This window comes from Heteronotia binoei, chromosome 6 (assembly GCF_032191835.1).
Source record: "Heteronotia binoei isolate CCM8104 ecotype False Entrance Well chromosome 6, APGP_CSIRO_Hbin_v1, whole genome shotgun sequence".
Lineage (NCBI taxonomy): Eukaryota > Metazoa > Chordata > Lepidosauria > Squamata > Gekkonidae > Heteronotia > Heteronotia binoei.
The window spans coordinates 55,082,788-55,100,721 of record NC_083228.1 but is presented as its reverse complement, the minus strand read 5'-3'; the positions used below and the strand labels follow the sequence as shown (position 1 = coordinate 55,100,721).

The 17,934-nt window shown below is 38.1% G+C and overlaps 1 protein-coding gene across 10 annotated transcripts in view; it reads left to right on the top strand.

Moving 5' to 3' along the window:
* The window catches only part of TACC2 (transforming acidic coiled-coil containing protein 2), a 211,028-nt gene that overhangs the window by 159,069 nt on the left and 34,025 nt on the right, over positions 1–17,934 (top strand). For 2 of the 10 annotated variants that reach the window (XM_060241487.1, XM_060241481.1), the window contains 8 exons: positions 159–194; positions 2,935–2,995; positions 4,809–5,016; positions 12,892–12,953; positions 13,260–13,375; positions 14,435–14,606; positions 14,918–15,058; positions 16,395–16,484. In XM_060241487.1, the coding sequence (XP_060097470.1) occupies positions 159–194; positions 2,935–2,995; positions 4,809–5,016; positions 12,892–12,953; positions 13,260–13,375; positions 14,435–14,606; positions 14,918–15,058; positions 16,395–16,484 (886 nt within the window). The remainder of the gene's footprint in view (positions 1–158; positions 195–2,934; positions 2,996–4,808; positions 5,017–12,891; positions 12,954–13,259; positions 13,376–14,434; positions 14,607–14,917; positions 15,059–16,394; positions 16,485–17,934) is intronic. The other 8 variants (XM_060241483.1, XM_060241491.1, XM_060241482.1 and 5 more) reach the window with 7 other exon arrangements.

The following is a 17,934-nucleotide window of genomic DNA, read 5'->3' as shown; positions in this document are numbered from 1 at the left end:
GTTTTCTCTACCTTATCATGAGTGTTTTGAAATGTGGGGTTTCCAAAGTAGTAAAAATTCATGGTGCTTTAGACTAATGCAATTAATAGTGTCTCCTTTGTGTCAGTCAGTTCCTTCTGTCTGTGTCTTTCTCTCTCTCTCTGTTTTATTTGTCTTAGGATGGTTGAAGATGTGATGTCTGTATGTTCTCTTTTGTAAGTAACTTTGATGCTAAACATGCTTGCTATGGTTGGAAATGTGTCATCTTTTGTTTCTGGTGCCTTCATCCCCTTTATCTTTCCCCTCTTTCCTGGTATTTCTGTGTTCTGCTAGGCATGGTGGTCTTTATACTGGCAAAATTAATTTGTTTGGGCCAAAGTTCTTGTTTTAAGGAACCTGCATGACTGTCAGTAAGCTTGAACAAGACTGCTGTCTGTCAGATACATTTTAGACATTTCATGTTTAATTTAATCCTCCCAGCTGATATATAAATATTTCATTTGTTAATAGATGGCCACTGACATACAGCCTGGCAAATATATTACCACCCTTTCTTCTCCTGTCAGACCACCGCTGTTGTTAGCCTGGAGTTTGGGAGCCATCTCAGTCACACCCTTTGTGTTTCTACTCAATTGTCTTTGTTTTTAGAAACACTTCAATACTTCTGAAAACTATTATCTTTCTTTGTGTGTGATGTGGCATAGTAAGTGTTTTATAAATGATGCTTGAGTGTCTGGTATGTGAACAAAAATGGGTGAAATACTGATTTGTTCTGTGTAAACTGAAACACTTTTGTTATCACGTCTTGTTGCTTTGTAGTTAAGTTGCAAAGTTAAATTATTTTGTGTTCAGGCAGTGAGGTTATATTTGTGTACCGTTACATTACTCTTGGCTACTTCTTTTTCTGTTTGGGTACCATATATTTAAATACCATTCCACAAATCTTTGCTAATTCTGTTTTCCCGAATCAAAGGCTGGCTCTGAGATCTGTGTCTTAATAGATATGCTTCACTTGATAGATTTAGGTTCTGTCTAGGTCAGTGATGGCGAGCCTTTTAGAGACCGAGTGCCCAAACTGCAACTCAAAACCCACTTATTTATCGCAAAGTGCCAACATGGCAATTTAACCTGAATACTGAGGTTTTAGTTTAGAAAAAAAAATCTCATAGTGAAATTAACAAAAGGAAAGAACAGCAGACTACCTAGCCCTGTGTAACCTAGTGACAGAGGGGGAGAAACATGGGTAAGTACCAACTTAACTTTGTCCCTGAGGATGTTCACACTGCAGTAGAAACCCAGTAGCTGTATCAGTCAGTCAAAATAAAATAATATAATATTTCTGAAATGGATAAGAACATGAAGAACACTGGTTTAGAACTATGTAAATTCCACCAAAGGCAGACTCAAAAGAAAACATTAAATATGTTTGTGTGTATTTATTGATTTAACTGGTAGTTCGTTTGTCACCTTTCCAGAGACCTTCTAGAGCAGTGCAATCATAAATGGAGTTGCATTTTCTAAGCCCATTTAGAGTACAACTCTGCTTAGGACTACACTACAAGTTTCCTAAAGAGCTCCATGGTGCAGAGTGGTAAGCTGCAGTAGTGCAGTCCAAGCTTTGTTCACGACCTGAATTCGATCCCAGCGGAAGCTGGGTTCAGGTATCCGGCTTAAGGTTGGCTCAGCCTTCCATTCTTCCGAGGTCGGTAAAATGAGTACCCAGCTTGCTGGGGGTAAAGTGTAGATGACTGAGGAAGAAAATAGCAAACCACCCCCTAAAAAGTCTGCCATGAAAATGCCGTGATGCGATGTCACCCCAGAGTCGGAAACGACTCTGCACCTTTACAAGTTTGCTAAGTATCTGATGGTACTTCCATTGTCTCTCTTTCTCCAGAGTCCTGTTCCTTAGATTCAGGGTACCAATGATTGAACTTGTGCTGTCTTCTAGAGCACAAAGAACAAGGTTAAGAGACAAAGAAGAGGAGTGTGGCTCAACAGTAGAGCATCTGCTTGGCATGCAGACAGTCCCAGGTTCAATCCCTGGCATTTCAAGTAAGGATCAGGTTGTAGGGGATGTGGAAAGACCTCAGCCTGCAGTGCAGTCCTGGAGAGCCACTGCCAGTCTAAGTAGACAAAACTGTCTTTGATAGACCGATAGTCTGATTCAGTACAAGACAACTTCATGTTGATGCTTTTGCATTTTATAGTTGTTGGAGTTCTTGAGCCATTTCTAAGGATTATGTTCCTACTGAGTATATCTCTCTCCTGTTCCTTTCATAAGTAGAGTCAGTGTTGGTGCTTATAAGCGTATCCTTTGAACTAACAATGAAAATGTCAATGACAGGGGCCTTGGAACAGATATTCAAACTCTAGCATTCTGCTATACTGTCAGGGAAACTGGCCATATAGTTTGATTTTGTTGCTCCAGCCAAACTTCACTCATTTTACTTACACACAAAAGGCAAGAAGGAAGGAATGGCTTAACCGAGTGATCTTTGTGCAGTGATCCAGTGGGGGGGGGGAAGGGGGGAGAAAGGGTAGAAATGTTGTTTTCATTATTGAGATATATTGAGACACAATGTGAGTTAGAAAACAAAGGGCTAATATCTGTTTACAGAAACCAAGTTGCATTTTTGTTGTCACCTGTGTCATAATAAATGGATTTGTATCTCATTATTTGGACTGAATGATGATTCCTGATCACTTTGGAAATGTGGCAGATCTATGTAATCAGTTTGCATGCTTGATGTACCCCCTCCCCCCAGATTCAACCCAGAAGTGCATGATACAAAATCAAAGGTCATAAGCATGTTTTTCCACAGTGCTAGTTTATGAAGCTTTCTGAAGTAGGAAAGCTTTATATGGCGTTGGTTCCTTTAGAACTGTGCTGCTTATTGTTACATGCCATCATTTTTCTCTGCCCTGCCATGTTCACATTTTCCCGTTCCTTTTCAGTGATACTTTTAGGGTGAAAAAGTCACCAAAAAGATCTCCATTGTCTGATCCACCTTCTCAGGTAAAGTTCTTAACATTTTTGCATATTTCCTATATTTTCCAAACATTTAATGTTAGCTGGGTGAATTTGAAAGTAGAAAAGATAGAAATGTAAAATTCTAGTTACCTTGAATGGATTAAAAGAAACACAGCAATAACAGGAACTCAGTTAATTTAGGGAAAGGAGTCTGTAGCTCAGTGGCAAAGCATCTGCTTTTGATACAAACAATCCCAGTTTAATTATGCACCATCCCCAGTTTAAAGGGTGAGGCAGTAGGTAGTGTGAAAGACCTCCACCTGAAGCCCTGGAGAACTACTGTCAGTTGTGCTTGGTGGACTGATCTTGAACTTCAAGAACAGAGAAATTGCTGAATTGCAAATTATTATGAAACTTGGAACAAACACCTCCCCAGGACTGAACAGGGATATTGGTTTTTTATCTCATTACAGATGCTAAACCTACTCTCAGTGAGTATAGCTATACATCCACAGTATTCCAATGTGTTTCTCTTGTGTATCAGTATAATTATTTGTATTGACATGCTCAGAATAGGAATATTGGCTGTATATCTCATTACATATGCTTTACCCATTTTCACTATATTTTATTGTATTCCTTTTTCATATGGCAAACTAAAATTATGTTTACATGCTATAAAGTAAATTAGGTGGACAAGAACATCACTATCCAATGTATTTCTCTTTTAGCTGTATTGACACACTCAATCAGGGACTTTGGTTACTTATCGTATTACATATATTGAACCCATCTCCCATTGTCATTGACAGACAATCTCACATTTTGACATACTACTGTTTTGTTGCTTTCACATGCTCATGCTACTCAGATCAAAGGTTTGCTCAATTTGTTAATTTTACTATTCTGTCATTGTACCATTTTACATTCTAAACCACTGCCTACCAGATAATTTTACTTCACTGTCATTGTTCTTAAATCTGTACCATGTTGCATTCTGGGCCACTGCCTACCAGCTATGTATGGCTCTGCTCAGCTATGTATGGCTTTGCTCACTGTGCTGGATTCCTTGTCTGATGAAGTGTGCTTAAGAGCGCACGAAAGCTTACGTTCTAAATAAAAATTGGTTAGTCTTAAAGATGCAACTTGACTCCTGCTTTGTTCAACTGACCTTGATCTGAGTCAACATAAAACAGCATCATATGTGTTAATTGGATTAAAGATGGTTTTACTTGCTAATTAGATCATTTTCCACACAAAGCATGTAAAGCATGATACAGGAGGTGAAAATCCATATAGAAAATGTTTATGTTTATGTTTAATTTGATTTATACCCCGCTCTCCGTGCCAAGGCAGGCTAAGTAAAGCTAAGTGTATGGGTATCACTGAATGACTAGAATCCTCATAAAGTTAAAGATCCAGTGTGTAAAAGCGTGACTAACACCCTTCTAAATCCATTGGATAATGGGTTTAAAAGGATATAACTACTTAGGATGGCATTGGTAGACAGCTAAAATAATTCTCTCAAGAAGCCTTTCTGGGGTTTTTTGCTAGAAAAACAAGCAGATTACAATAACATAGTCCAGATGCCCTATATTTAGCTTTCTTATCTTTATTAATACTTTTATTAAAGAAATGATCCTTGGCATTAGAACAAGTTCCAGTCATATTTCTGGTTCAGTGTTTTCAGGAATGAAAACCTCCTGTCTTTGTATGGAACTGGAATAGGTAGGATGGAGTTAAAACTGAAAGTAAAAGAAATCCAGAAAGACGATGTGGGGTGTGTGTGTGTGTGGGGGGGGGAGACAATTACTTCTTTCTTTGCAGTGCAATAGTTGTTGTACATTTGTTCTCTCAGGAGACCATGTCACTGCCCACTGCCGAAACTCCCTCCATTGTATCCACTGTGGTTCATGCAACAGATGAAGAGAAACTTGCATCTTCCGTAGGCAGTCAGAAGTGGACTTGTATGACAGTGGATTTAGATTCAGATAAACAAGATTACCCTCAACCATCAGATCTGTCAACTTTTGTAAATGAAACAAAGTTCAGCTCTCCTACAGAAGGTAAGCTGAGTGAGTTATTTTACCTAACATGCAAAAAAGCTAATAGAGAACAAAATGTTCTTCCTGATTTTCCTTGCTTAACCGCTGATTGATTTATCTAATTATTGTGTCTTCCAGTATATTTAGCTTCATTTACTGTCTCACATATATGAAATGTTCCATTTGCCTGATGTGATCCAATAACTACTGAAGTGAATAGCAATTAATTTTAATATAGAGGCTCAAATTCTGCTTTTGATATAATGATAAGAGTTGCCATTTGATTCTACAGCTACTGCTTTAAGGCCCTACTTTAAATCACATTTAAAAAAAAATCCAGAAAAAAACAAGAGGGAAGTTGCCCATATTTCTTCCTGTTTTATTCCTTTTAAAGAAACTATTTTCACCTAACAATATAAATAAAATAGTAAAAAAGAAGCCCTCAATAACAGTAAATATCTATTCTGTTCCCTCTTCTCTTGCAATATGTTGCTTGTTCAAGCATGTCTAGGCACATGTAGTCAAACACATGTGCACACTCTCCAGCTGCAGAGGTGATCTTCATTATGAAGCTGGCTCTGTGGATAGCTTCTAGTACTGTGGTGGAAACTTTCTGAAATGTGTATTTGTTGGCATAAAGGGACAAAGATCAGTATGATTAAATATAACTTCCCATATTCTTTGTCCTTGTGTATATATAATTGATGTTTATTAACCAATCAACATAATTCTGTAAGGATGTACTTCTTAGAAGGCCATATGTTTTAAACCCTAATTTTAGAAATTGTCAGAAATCCTTTCCACAAGCAGAACTTTGTTCATAGTATATAATAACTCTATCATCTTGCTTCTTATAATTCAGTGTATTCTGCCTATAGCTACATTTTGTTGTGTCTATCCATCTGTTTGGCTTCTCTATATACCCTAGAGTAACTTAACTCACAGTAGTATTTAAAACAATCAATGGGATCATTACATCTCCTAATTAAGTTTACTTAAGCTGACACAGGAAAATATAGTACCTCTATAGGAACCCAAATACTTTCTGGTCTTATTTAGACTCCTGAAAACCAATTGAGCCTCATGGACTTCTCTTAAACGGGGGGGGGGGGGGGGATCCAAATGGAGTTTGCCACCACAAAAAAGACCCTGTATCATTTAAGACAAGAATGTTGATAATGGCATCTAGAGCTAAGCCTCTCAGGGCAAGATGAGTTCCACATAGGACACCATAAACTATAATTCAAATATTGTAGTTAAAAGCTGGAATGAATTCTTTTTAAACCAAGGACATAGTCAAAAATGTATGTCACTGAATTAACACCTGTCACCTCCAAAGGGACTGTAATTGCTTATTTCCTTACACCTCTGAACAATGTTGTACAGATTACTTGTAATTAACAGGTAATATTTCCTCTGAGATCATTTAAGTATAATCATACTTTCCCTCTAGACTTACCTTTATGCCACAGGGGCAAACTTAAGAGTAATTAAAGGCTTGTTTCTGAGACTGTCATTTGCGTCATTTTTGTATCTGCCTTGAACATCATCCTATTACCCAGAGCTGCCTTTGTAAGCACTTTTGGTGAACCTCTATATAGCTTCTACACTTGCATCACTTTGCTAATCAATGGAATTTCCTTATTGTGTGATTCAGTGTAATTAAGCATTCAAATGAGTTAGGAACTTGGAGAGAGAGAGAAGCATTCCCAGATGGAATGTGCTATTTTTTTGTTGTTCTGAGTTCATAATTTACAGCCTGTGTTTAGAGTCACATACAGGTTGATATTCATGAACTCCAAAGTCAGATTCTGTGAACTTTGACTATAGTAAGATTGAAGCTGAAGTAATTGCACTATACCTCTACACTAATTAAATGTCAGCTTCCTTGATTTATAGGCAACCATAGGACAGAGACAATTTATAAGTGACTGCTAGAATACTGTTTTGTAAAATAACTTGTGACTAAGCCATCTATTTAATTTCAAGCCATTGTGACTTTGTGGGTATTGATTTAAAGTTGTTTAGGGCATAGTATCTGATTTCCCTTTGCCTCTAATATCTGAGTTTCTGTATTAATTATACAGAAATGCCTGTGTATTTGAAATACTGTGACTTTAAAGGAAAAGTTTAAAACTTTGAAAACACTGTTATATCTAAAGCTTACTAGTGAGTTAACTGGTGGGCTTCTGCAGAAAAAAAAATGACATCTGTTCTTTTACTACTGCTATTCTGGCATTTAAATTTTCAAGAGATGTTTTCATCTGGCATGGCAGGAAAAGAGAGGGAAGGTGTTGAAGAAATGACACATTTCCTCACTCAAAAATATCATAATTAACACATTTATATGAGGTTAAGAAAGGAAAAGCCTTTCGTTTCTTTTTTAATTAACATACATGCCTTGATTGTTGAAGCTTCTACATATTCTGAGGGTGTGATGGAAAGATTTCTTGGTCCTTTGTATTGTGAGAAATTAAATTATTTGAACACACAGAGTTCTCCATCTTGTTCAGGGTGCTGTCCTCTGCTCATCAATCAGCAAAGTACTCACAGGTTGCCACATGTCCACTGAGACTTCAGGACTGTAGGCAAGTTTGCTATTAATGTGACAGATGTTTTTCCATTAATGTATGTAAGGAAAAATATGCTAGTTGTGATCAACTGGTTGTGAACTTTTGCCAGGAATTTAATTGTATATCTGTTTATATACTTGAACCTTCAGAGTGCAGACTTTGTGGGTCCATAGTTGAAACAGTTGATGTTTGCAATTCATTGAGTCATGTATTCTGTTGATTCTCTAACACCTTGTTAGAGAATTTTGGAGTATAGAATCCTTTACCTATGACTCCCATTGCCCCCACCAGGTTCAGAAAAGGGAGGGGGATGATTGGCAGTGACTCAGTGGTTTCAGAAAGAAGGCTCTACCAAAGTTAAAACCATTTATTGAAAGAAAACCATACTGCACACAATTTCAAGCAAGAAGCTATTTCGGTATTCATTTTACAGAAGGGGAAAAACCCCCAATATTTATAAATGTGTAGGAATGTCACACCACTCAGGATTGAGGTTCATCACACCAGTCTGTCTCTGCTGCTATTCCTTTGACAGTGGTGGTCATTTTATTTTATACATTCTGCTCTACATAATCATTTACTAGAAGTATACAGAGCAAGGAAACAGATGTTTACCTTAGCTGTCTACCCCAAATGTGTATTCCAGGAAGGAGGTGAAAGGGCAGAACATTCCGAGGCTCTTAGCATTCTTGCATAGGGCAAAGTACATAAAGGCTTAAGCCTGCCTTCTAAGTCTATAGATGAAGTCAGGACAAGGTTGGCCAGGCCATTGACCCTTCCTTCATAAATGCACATTTATCTATTTAGGAATGCATTCCGGCACTCTGTCAAGTCCTAACCACGGCATAAGAACATAAGAGAAGCCATGTTGGATCAGGCCAATGGCCCATCCAGTCCAACACTCGGTATCACACAGTGGCCAAAATACACACACACACACACACTGTGGCTAATAGCCACTGATGGACCTCTGCTCCATATTTTTATCCAATCCCCTCTTGAAGCTGGCTATGCTTGTAGCCGCCACCACTTCCCGTAGCAGTGAATTCCACATGTTAATCATCCTTTGGGTGAAGAAGTACTTCCTTTTATCCATTTTAACCTGACTGCTCAGCAATTTCATTGAATGCCCACAAGTTCTTGTATTGTGAGAAAGGGAGAAAAGGACTTCTTTCTCTACTTTCTCCATCCCATGCATAATCTTGTAAACCTCTATCATGTCACCCCGCAGTCGATGTTTCTCCAAGCTAAAGAGCCCCAAGTGTTTTAACCTTTCTTCATAGGGAAAGTGTTCCAAACCTTTAATCATTCTAGTTGCCCTTTTCTGCACTTTTTCCAATGCTATAATATCCTTTTTGAGGTGCTGTGACCAGAATTGTTCACAGTATTCCAAATGAGACCGCACCATCGATTTATACAGGGGCATTATGATACTGGCTGATTTGTTTTCAATTCCCTTCCTAATAATTTCCAGCATGGTGTTGGCCTTTTTCATTGCAATCGCACACTATCTTGACATTTTCATTGAGTTATCTACCACGACCCCAAGATATCTCTCTTGGTCAGTCTCTGCCAGTTCACCCATCAACTTGTATTTGTAGCTGGGATTCTTAGCCTCAATGTGCATTACTTTGCACTTGGTCCCTTTGAACCTCTTCTGCCACATTGACGCCTGCTCACCCAGCCTCAACAGATCCCTTTGGAGTGCCTCACAATCCTCTCTGGTTCTCACCACCCTGAACAATTTAGTGTCATCTGCAACTTGGCCATTTCACTGCTTACTCCCAACTCCAGATCATTAATGAACAAGTTAAAGAGCATGGGACCCAGTACTGAGCCCTGCGGCACCCCACTGTTTACCGTCCTCCACTGCGAAGACTGCCCATTTATACTCACTCTCTGCTTCCTATTAATTAGCCAGTTTTTGATCCACAAGAGGACCTGTCCTTTTACTCCATGACATCTCAAACACTGGTGTTAAATACCTTCAGAATCCAGGTTAACTGTCAATCAAGAAATTGGATGGTCCTGATGAAACCAGACCTTTCCTTTTTCTGATCAGAAAACTCTGACTAGAGTAATTGCATCAATGGGTCAGAAACACCCTCCCTTTCAAAAGTTTGGAGCCACAGGTCTTCATATCTAGATGCTTTGACTTCACACCTGGAACTCATAAATGTAAACAGTTCTTTTTAGAGCAGAGTACATTGTCAGGCTTGAAGAGCCTCCTTCAAAGTCTTATGGGAGACAACCAAACAGAGAGGGCCTAAGCAAATTCAGGCTACTATACAGAACTGCCCTGTCTTACCTATAATTACGCCACATATCTTAACTATGATGAAAATAAAAACTAAACCCTGTGCAACGTTTCCAAGGAAATCTCCAAGTAATATATTATCTGAATTCACCAACCTCTGTTGATAACAGTGTTATGCCAAAGCAGCATACAGTGGTGATTGTGTGAATAACTGTGAAAGCGTTCCTAAATGAGTAATTTTGATCTGCCTTCAAGAACTGGATATCTTAAGGATGTATTTGTTGGGATATGGCAAGATCTAAATTTCAGCTATTATAGGGTTAACATATGTTTTTTTCATTCTAGCACAGACTTGACCTTGGAAGTACAGCCTGGCTCAGAGCCAGCCCTGTGTGTTAATTGGTGTGTTTGATAAACTGATGGGGTGGTTTTAAGTTATCAGTATTTTGGTTGGTAATGAGTTAAGTTTCTTCCTGTTAAGGCTGTAGAAAAGAGGTTAATTGCCTACCTCCCTACCTATCTGCCTGTGCTCTGGTACCTCTTGCTGCTGCTGCCCTAGTTTTATGCATTAGACTATCTTGCTGCTGCCGCCCTAGTTCTATGCATTAGACTACCCTCTTTCAGCTGGCCTTTTTTTAATGCGTTTTCTGCTGTACCGTCATTACGAAAATCTGTAAATGAGTAAGATCGGAAATTTTTGAAAATGTAGCATCGAGTATAATCGCATGAAATTGTTGGTTTTACTTAGATGGTTTTAAGGGAATTTTAAGGAAATTGTATAAGGAAATGTTGTAGATTGTTGTTTTATTATGTAATCTTTGTATTTTATATTATGTTGTGAGCCGCCCTGAGCCTGCTTTGGCAGGAAGGGCGGGATATAAATTAAATGTTGTTGTTATTATTATTATTATTACTTGTAGAATAAATATGTAGTTTTTAGAACTTTGTTATTTTCTTGGGACCATCCTGTGTTTCTCTTCCTAACAGACAGATAAAGAGCTTTATTTTAAATAATAATCCATCGCCTCTCTGCCTTATTTACCTAACAGCTTTCCTGTCATTAAAGCAGTCCTTCATTGACTGAATGCACATCTGCTTCTGTGATGCGCAAAGGAACTGATTGCCCTTAGACAGCAAATGAACTGATTGCATTCTAGACTGTCTAAAGGACAACTTGTAGCTCAAAAAGAGTAGTTAGGGACTGTTTTTCATTTTTACTTTTCTGCTTTTGGCAACAAAACTTTTTTTCCAAATGCAAACAATGGCTCAGACCTCTCTGTTGCACTAATGTTAATCAGGGAAGTCTTAGCCAATTATTTCCAATGCACATCTGCTTCTGTGATGCGCAAAGGAACTGATTGCCCTTAGACAGCAAATGAACTGATTGCATTCTAGACTGTCTAAAGGACAACTTGTAGCTCAAAAAGAGTAGTTAGGGACTGTTTTTCATTTTTACTTTTCTGCTTTTGGCAACAAAACTTTTTTTCCAAATGCAAACAATGGCTCAGACCTCTCTGTTGCACTAATGTTAATCAGGGAAGTCTTAGCCAATTATTTCAGGGAAACAGACTTCCAGACAGCTACCAAGAACTCCTGAGGGCTAATATGCAATGGCATTTGCCCCTGATCCCAAGAAGCAACATTATTGACAGAACTGCAGCATAGTCCAAGCAAACCTTTGACACATTAAAGCATTGTGGGGGAGTTCACTGGTAAAGAGGGCCATATGGCATGTTCTCAGAAAATAAATTAAATGCCTTTTGGGGCTACACCTTCTTTTCTGAATGCCCTTAAGAATGCCTGTTTCTGCCATGGCAACAGGACAAGCACCCTTCTCCTGGCTAATGAGTTGAGAGGACACTTAATTCAGTTTTTATCAAAGAATTAGCTGTTCCCCTCTCCCAGCTGAGTCCTGCCCTTCCCAAATTTCAGCTAGTAATCTCAAAATGCAATGCAAGTTTCTTCAAATTCAGGGTGGGATTCTGTGTGTTCAATAAAAGAAACTGGTCTGGTAGTAGCTGGAGTTCTGTATCAGCTGCAAGGTAGCAGTATGAGGATTTGGTTTTCAGGGAACAAGTAGATACAAGGTAAGGTTCTCCAACCTTACCATGCAATTCCACATTTTTCGTCTGTGCCCCACCAGCCATTGTTCCCTGCAATAAGGCAAACATGCATCTGGAAGGAAATGACGCTGACGGGGAGGGGGCTTGTCAGAGGAAAATAGTAGGCAAGCTAGATATTATGGAAGGCTTTAAATGTATCTGTAAGTTTCTGGGTTTTATCCCACTTCTTAGCTCAGCTGAGTTCCTGTTCAATAGAACAAGTTGTTATCTAGAGTAAGACTCCTTGAGCTACAGGAAGGCTGCATCCTGAAAACAAAGTTGTAGGGTACAGAGCTGTTTGGGAGATACATTATTATTTAGTATATTTATTTTGTAAACTGTCTTGGGGATCAATGTGCTGCAAAGCAGTCAAGAAATCTTTTGAATAAATAAAGCCAAGCTGTTTTGTGGCTTTATGTTCACAGCCCATTGCCAGAGACAAGTAATATAAACATAATCAAAACCATAATATAACCATAACTTGTACAAAAATGCATTATGGAAAATTAATAATATGTATGCTCATCAGCTTGTAAAAGTCTTTTAAATATTTGAGAAAATTCAATCCAGTATAGATGAATGTAATATTCTGGTCATGGACTGTAATAAACTGTTTGATTTGATGAATGTGAGTTTAATAATTTAAAAGGTGGGAAAGGAGCACTCTGAGCACTAGGGGAAAGTCCATTGCTTAGCTGTTTCAGGAAAGAGCATGCAGGGAACAATAGAAGATGATCATGTGGCTTTAAGAGATTAAAGAATAAAATGTAGTCGTTGCTTGTGGCAATGGACTGTGATTGATATGCAGGGGGGGAATCAATATTGACCATGCTTTGAGTTGTCTCTAATAATGTTGATTTTAATGCTCATTAAGAAAGCACCAGCCATAAAACCTTGGGGCCTGTGCAGTGTCAAGAAGAATGCTTTTACTACCATGCTAAGTGCTTTTCTCGTTGTATTACAGAGCTGGAATATGGCAACTCATATGAAATAGAATATATGGAGAAGATAGGCTCTTCTATAATCGTAAGTTTCCACTTTGTGTATTTCTGATGCTTTTCTCTGAACACTAGAAGTGGCATGCACTGATGCAATATACATCATAAATACATTAGCCTCAGTCTAGTGACTTATTTAAATTCAAATAAACCAACAAACCTGCTTTCTTTTCTTCTACCTCTGCTTTGAATTAAAGCTGAGCACTGACAGATACATTTAGCATGTTGTGACTTGTCATTGGTGGTTAAGCCCCATGTAATTAGTTGCATTGCAGGGGAGTGACAGCTTTGTTCTAGTAAAAGATGCATGATAATGTTTCTTTTGTTTTGACAGCAGGATGATGATGCTCAGACAAAGCAGTCTTTGTACCTCATGTTTGATGCACAGCAGGAGAGTCCAGTCAAGTCTCCTCCAGTCCGATTATCAGATTCTACAACTCCTTGTTCTGGGTACTTCACAATGTTATTGAGAATAATAGCTATTTATAAAGAGTTAATGTCACCATCACAATTATATATTAGTCTACTTGGCTACTGTTTTTTTTTCTGTGGGGTTAGTGTAATGCTTCATTTGGTGGAGGACTCACTGGACACCACCAGAACATGTAAATACAAACTCCATAACCAGGCAGGAGGACCTTAAAGATTAAGAAAATTAATTTTGAATTGAGTTTTCCTGAGTCAGAGCTCTCTTCCTCAGATGCATAGAAATGTACATCTCTTAGGTTTCATTAAATACCCAGCAGTAAGCAGGGGAATGTTATCATCATAACATTTCTATAAACAATATTGGATAAAAGAGCTGACATTTGATAAACCTTATTGAAAGTGAAAAGCACAAAATTAATTAACAACTGCGCAGCTTTAGCAAAGCTGTTTGGATCTTGAAGGAATTCTTGTATATGCTTCTAGCCTCAGAGATTGTAGAAATAGGCATAAAAATGTAATGGTCCAAGAAAGAGAAATGATATTAAATAACTTGGGAAGTTTAGATCTCCAAAGTCTTTATATCTTTTTAGAAAACAGATTCTTCATTGGGTGACTAACTTCTAAGAGGGAGTGTATGCAAATCCCACTTTGCAACATCATTTCAGCAGTGTGTAAGAAATAAAATTTGAGTGGCATCACCTTAAGGCACTGCTCAAATGTTACTGATGTGGTAATATGCTATGTGTGCCCTTGCTACATCTAAGTAGGGTTGTGCTTAGGCTGGCTGGTTTTTGTGTGTGGCTTCTTTCCACACCACTGTCATGCTTCTCTGGCACCTAGAGGGTATTGCTGTAGAAAAGAAAAAATATCTGTGTGGTACGAGACTATATCGCATGATAGCAGTTTGACTCTGCATGGTTAAATGTGAATTGGATTGTATAACTGAAGGCTCTGTTTCTTCCATAGCGCAGACTATGATGTTACATTATCACATTATGATCCTTAAATGCTTGATAAGATTAGGCCCATGTATTGTTTCCGTTAGCCAGCTTGAAAGTATGGTGTTTTATCTTGTTGTAGGTCAAGCTTTGAAGAAACAGAAGCCCAGGTGTCTTCTGGAATAAAATTACAGCATCCAGCTTCACGATCCCTGGCATCTAGCCAAGAGGCACAAATACAGTCATCTGACAAATCAAAAGGAAAAGAATTGGAGCCTATGACCTTAGGAATCAATTCAAACAGCATTGACATAGTAAGGACTATTTTTGAATCATGTACTTTGGTCTACTAGCTCAAAGGCTGATGACTCCTGAAGTTAGTCTGAAGGGTTTTTAATAGACACCCATTGCTTTGAAAAAAAAAAACAGCAGTATGTGACTTTTCATTTGTTTTAGATTATTTTCTTGACAAATCCAGGCATTTGCAATATGAAAATCTTATTTTCTGCAGGTTTAATTGGTACTTCTCTAGGCATTAAATATATATACAGGCTGATGCATGATATTCATAATGAAAAGTTCTGCTAGTTTTTGTTACTTGTTCTGTATCCTCCTTGCCCTTCAGACCCCATCTGAGGACTCCTTTCTCTCTGCTGATGCTCTTCTCAATAGGATATCTCATCCACCTTCAGTGTGTGATCAGCTTCAGTATCTAGAGCCTGACTTAGCTGAAAAGAATCCCCCAATATTTGCTCAGAAACTTCAGGTTTGTAATGGAAGTCTCTCAGTGTTCCTTGTCTCAGGGTTTGTAAACACCAGTAGAAGGCGAATGCCAAGCTTACAACTCAAGCCTTCTCCAAGCCTTTTAAAAACATTTTAAGATAATGAAATTTGTACTTAACCTCTTACATCCCCAATGATCAAACATTTCTGAAATAGTCTTAGAGTTGGTCCAGATGCTCTTGGCCCCCATTTTTTAGAATGTAATATGTGAACTTAGTGCATACTTGAATCTCTGTGTAGTTATGCCCAGTTGTGTGACTTAGTCAGCTACTTCTGTATAGCAAATAGATTGTGCCCACAACAAATGTTGGCATAATACACCCTGCATCACATGTGATGATCTGCACATGTAAACCAAGGCTAGTTCTGTGCTCCATTGCATGTAGAGCCAGCCCACCAGAGGCATGTGGGAACTAGTCACTGAGCTAAAGACATCTGGAAAAATTACTTGAATAGGAAAATGGCCACTTTGTACAGTATGACATCCTTGGGCACATACAGATTATTACTAACGCACAGAAAGCTATAAGGAGCTGCAGTATTTTACTTGAATATGCTGAGTACACAGTGCTGAAAGTGAATCCAAAGAGAATATATTCTATGTAGCTTTCTTAAATTTATTACAGATATATATATTAAAAAACACTTGGCATCACTTCAGATAATCCCCTTAGTCTGTGGCTAAGTGCATTTTTGTAATAAAACTTTAAAAATACACTTTTAATGTAAAAAACATGGCAGTGTTAATTGTTGAAATTATTATGCAAGAAATGGGCTATACCACTCCTTGGTGGAGACTGTTTGATTCATTATGAATATGGTTCTTTAAAACTGCTTCAGTGAAAGTGTAGCATTAAGTTGCAAACACTTTCTAAATTCAGCAGGTGGGAGGGGCTTAAACTGTCTAAAGCAGATTTTTTCAGTCTAATTTACTTTTTAAAGGAATTGAGAGAATATTATTCAACTGTAACTGACAGCTGCTAAAAGCAACATGTAGCTAATGCCAAACACACACACACACACAAGCTTGATTCCCCCTGATCAAAACTCTATAACTTTTCAAAGCTCTTCTTTCTCAAGCACAGATGATCCCTGGCCCTACCTTAAAATAAATGCTGGTTTGTGTTCTGCTGATGTTTCAGACCTTCAAGGAACCCTGAACTTGAATATGTTTGTGTATGTGTTGTTCCAAAATGGTGTTCGTACTGGATTAATCTATGTAGCATTCATTCTGTGAACATGACTATTTAGTTTGCATCCTGAACTTAATGCATTTTTCCTGTGCATTGCTCACAATCCACCAACCACCCCACTGACAGGAGGAGTTAGAGTTTGCTGCAATGAGGATAGAAGCTCTGAAGCTAGCCAGACAAATTACTCTGTCTTCTTTCAGCTCCTTAGATACTGAGGTATCTGCTACCTGCCTGCAGTTTGTGTGCGGTTGATCACAGCTTAAGAATACAAAATGCTGCTTTTCTTTTAACATTGAAATTTCTTTGAGTGACGCTTGATGTTTTGGGCACCTTAGTATTGAGAGAGACACCCAAGAAGCATGCCAGGAGTCTTCCTCTAATCAGTGCTGTCACTTGCAGATATGCGGGATACATTTCAGAATTACTATCAAATATATTTGATCACAGACATGATTCCGATGGTTGAGATTCATTGTCTGTCACTGCCTTGCTTTTCACAGACTAATAAATTGCTTATAGGCTAAGTGCATTTTTATAGCAATTTATAGCACAAGCTATATTTTAGAAATATTTTAATGATCAATGTACATGTTATGATGATGGCCACGGTTTGTTGAGGGTCAGCATTCACATATCTATGTAGGTAATTCTAGAGAAATTTTAGGGATATCCAAAAAATCAGAGCTGCATCCGTTACACAAATACAAAAACTTCTGTTTGTCCAAAAATGGAGAAATAGTTGTTAAACTTATTCCTAAAACTTACCTGGGAGTGCTGGCATTCGTATATTGGATGCTGTGCTGTTTTCACCTGGCTTTAGGTATGGATTTCAGTACAGCATTTTTTGAAAAGTATCATTTAATGCATCACATAATTTAAGAGAGTGCAGCATTGAGCTCTCTAAACAGTTGATTATTTTGATTAAGAATTATGTTTCTAAACCGGCTTATGGGTAGTTCTAGTCAGGGCGTTTTTTATAGCAGAAACTCCTTTGCATATTTTTTTTTATTTATACCCCGCCCTCCCCACCGGGGCAGGCTCAGGGCGGCTTACAGGGTGTGGCAAAAGCCATGTTGAACAATAAAACAATTATACATTTCTATACCATTTAAAATTTACCATTAAGTTTACATTAAGTTTATATTAGTCCACACACCTCTGATGTAGCCAATCCACCAAGAGCTTACAGGGCTCTTATTCCAGGGCCTACTGTAAACTCCAAGAGGATTGGCTACATCAGGGGTGTGTGGCCTAATAGCCAAAGGAGTTCCTGCTACAAAAAAGCCCTGTTTCTAGTTAATAACCAAGTAGGTTTATGCATTGCCAGATATTGCTGTGTGACTGAAACGTTGACTGTGAAAGCAGAACTGTGTCCAAGGTAACTTTCCAATAAAAAACAGAGAAATTCAGGTATTCAGAGTGTGTTGCAAATTCTGCATCAGTATATATTATTGCTCTTTCAGGAGTAATTTTAAACATTGCATCTTAAATATTATTTAGCCTTATGTTCAAAGGATAAAAGTTCAATTAACACACATTTCAGGCTTCTAAAGGATAGAGCTAAAATAAACTTGCCAGTGATCTTTCATTGTGGGGAAAAAGCCTCCCCATGGCCACATCACATTTATTCTCTAAGATCTAAAGTGTTTCCTTCCTACAGCATGCT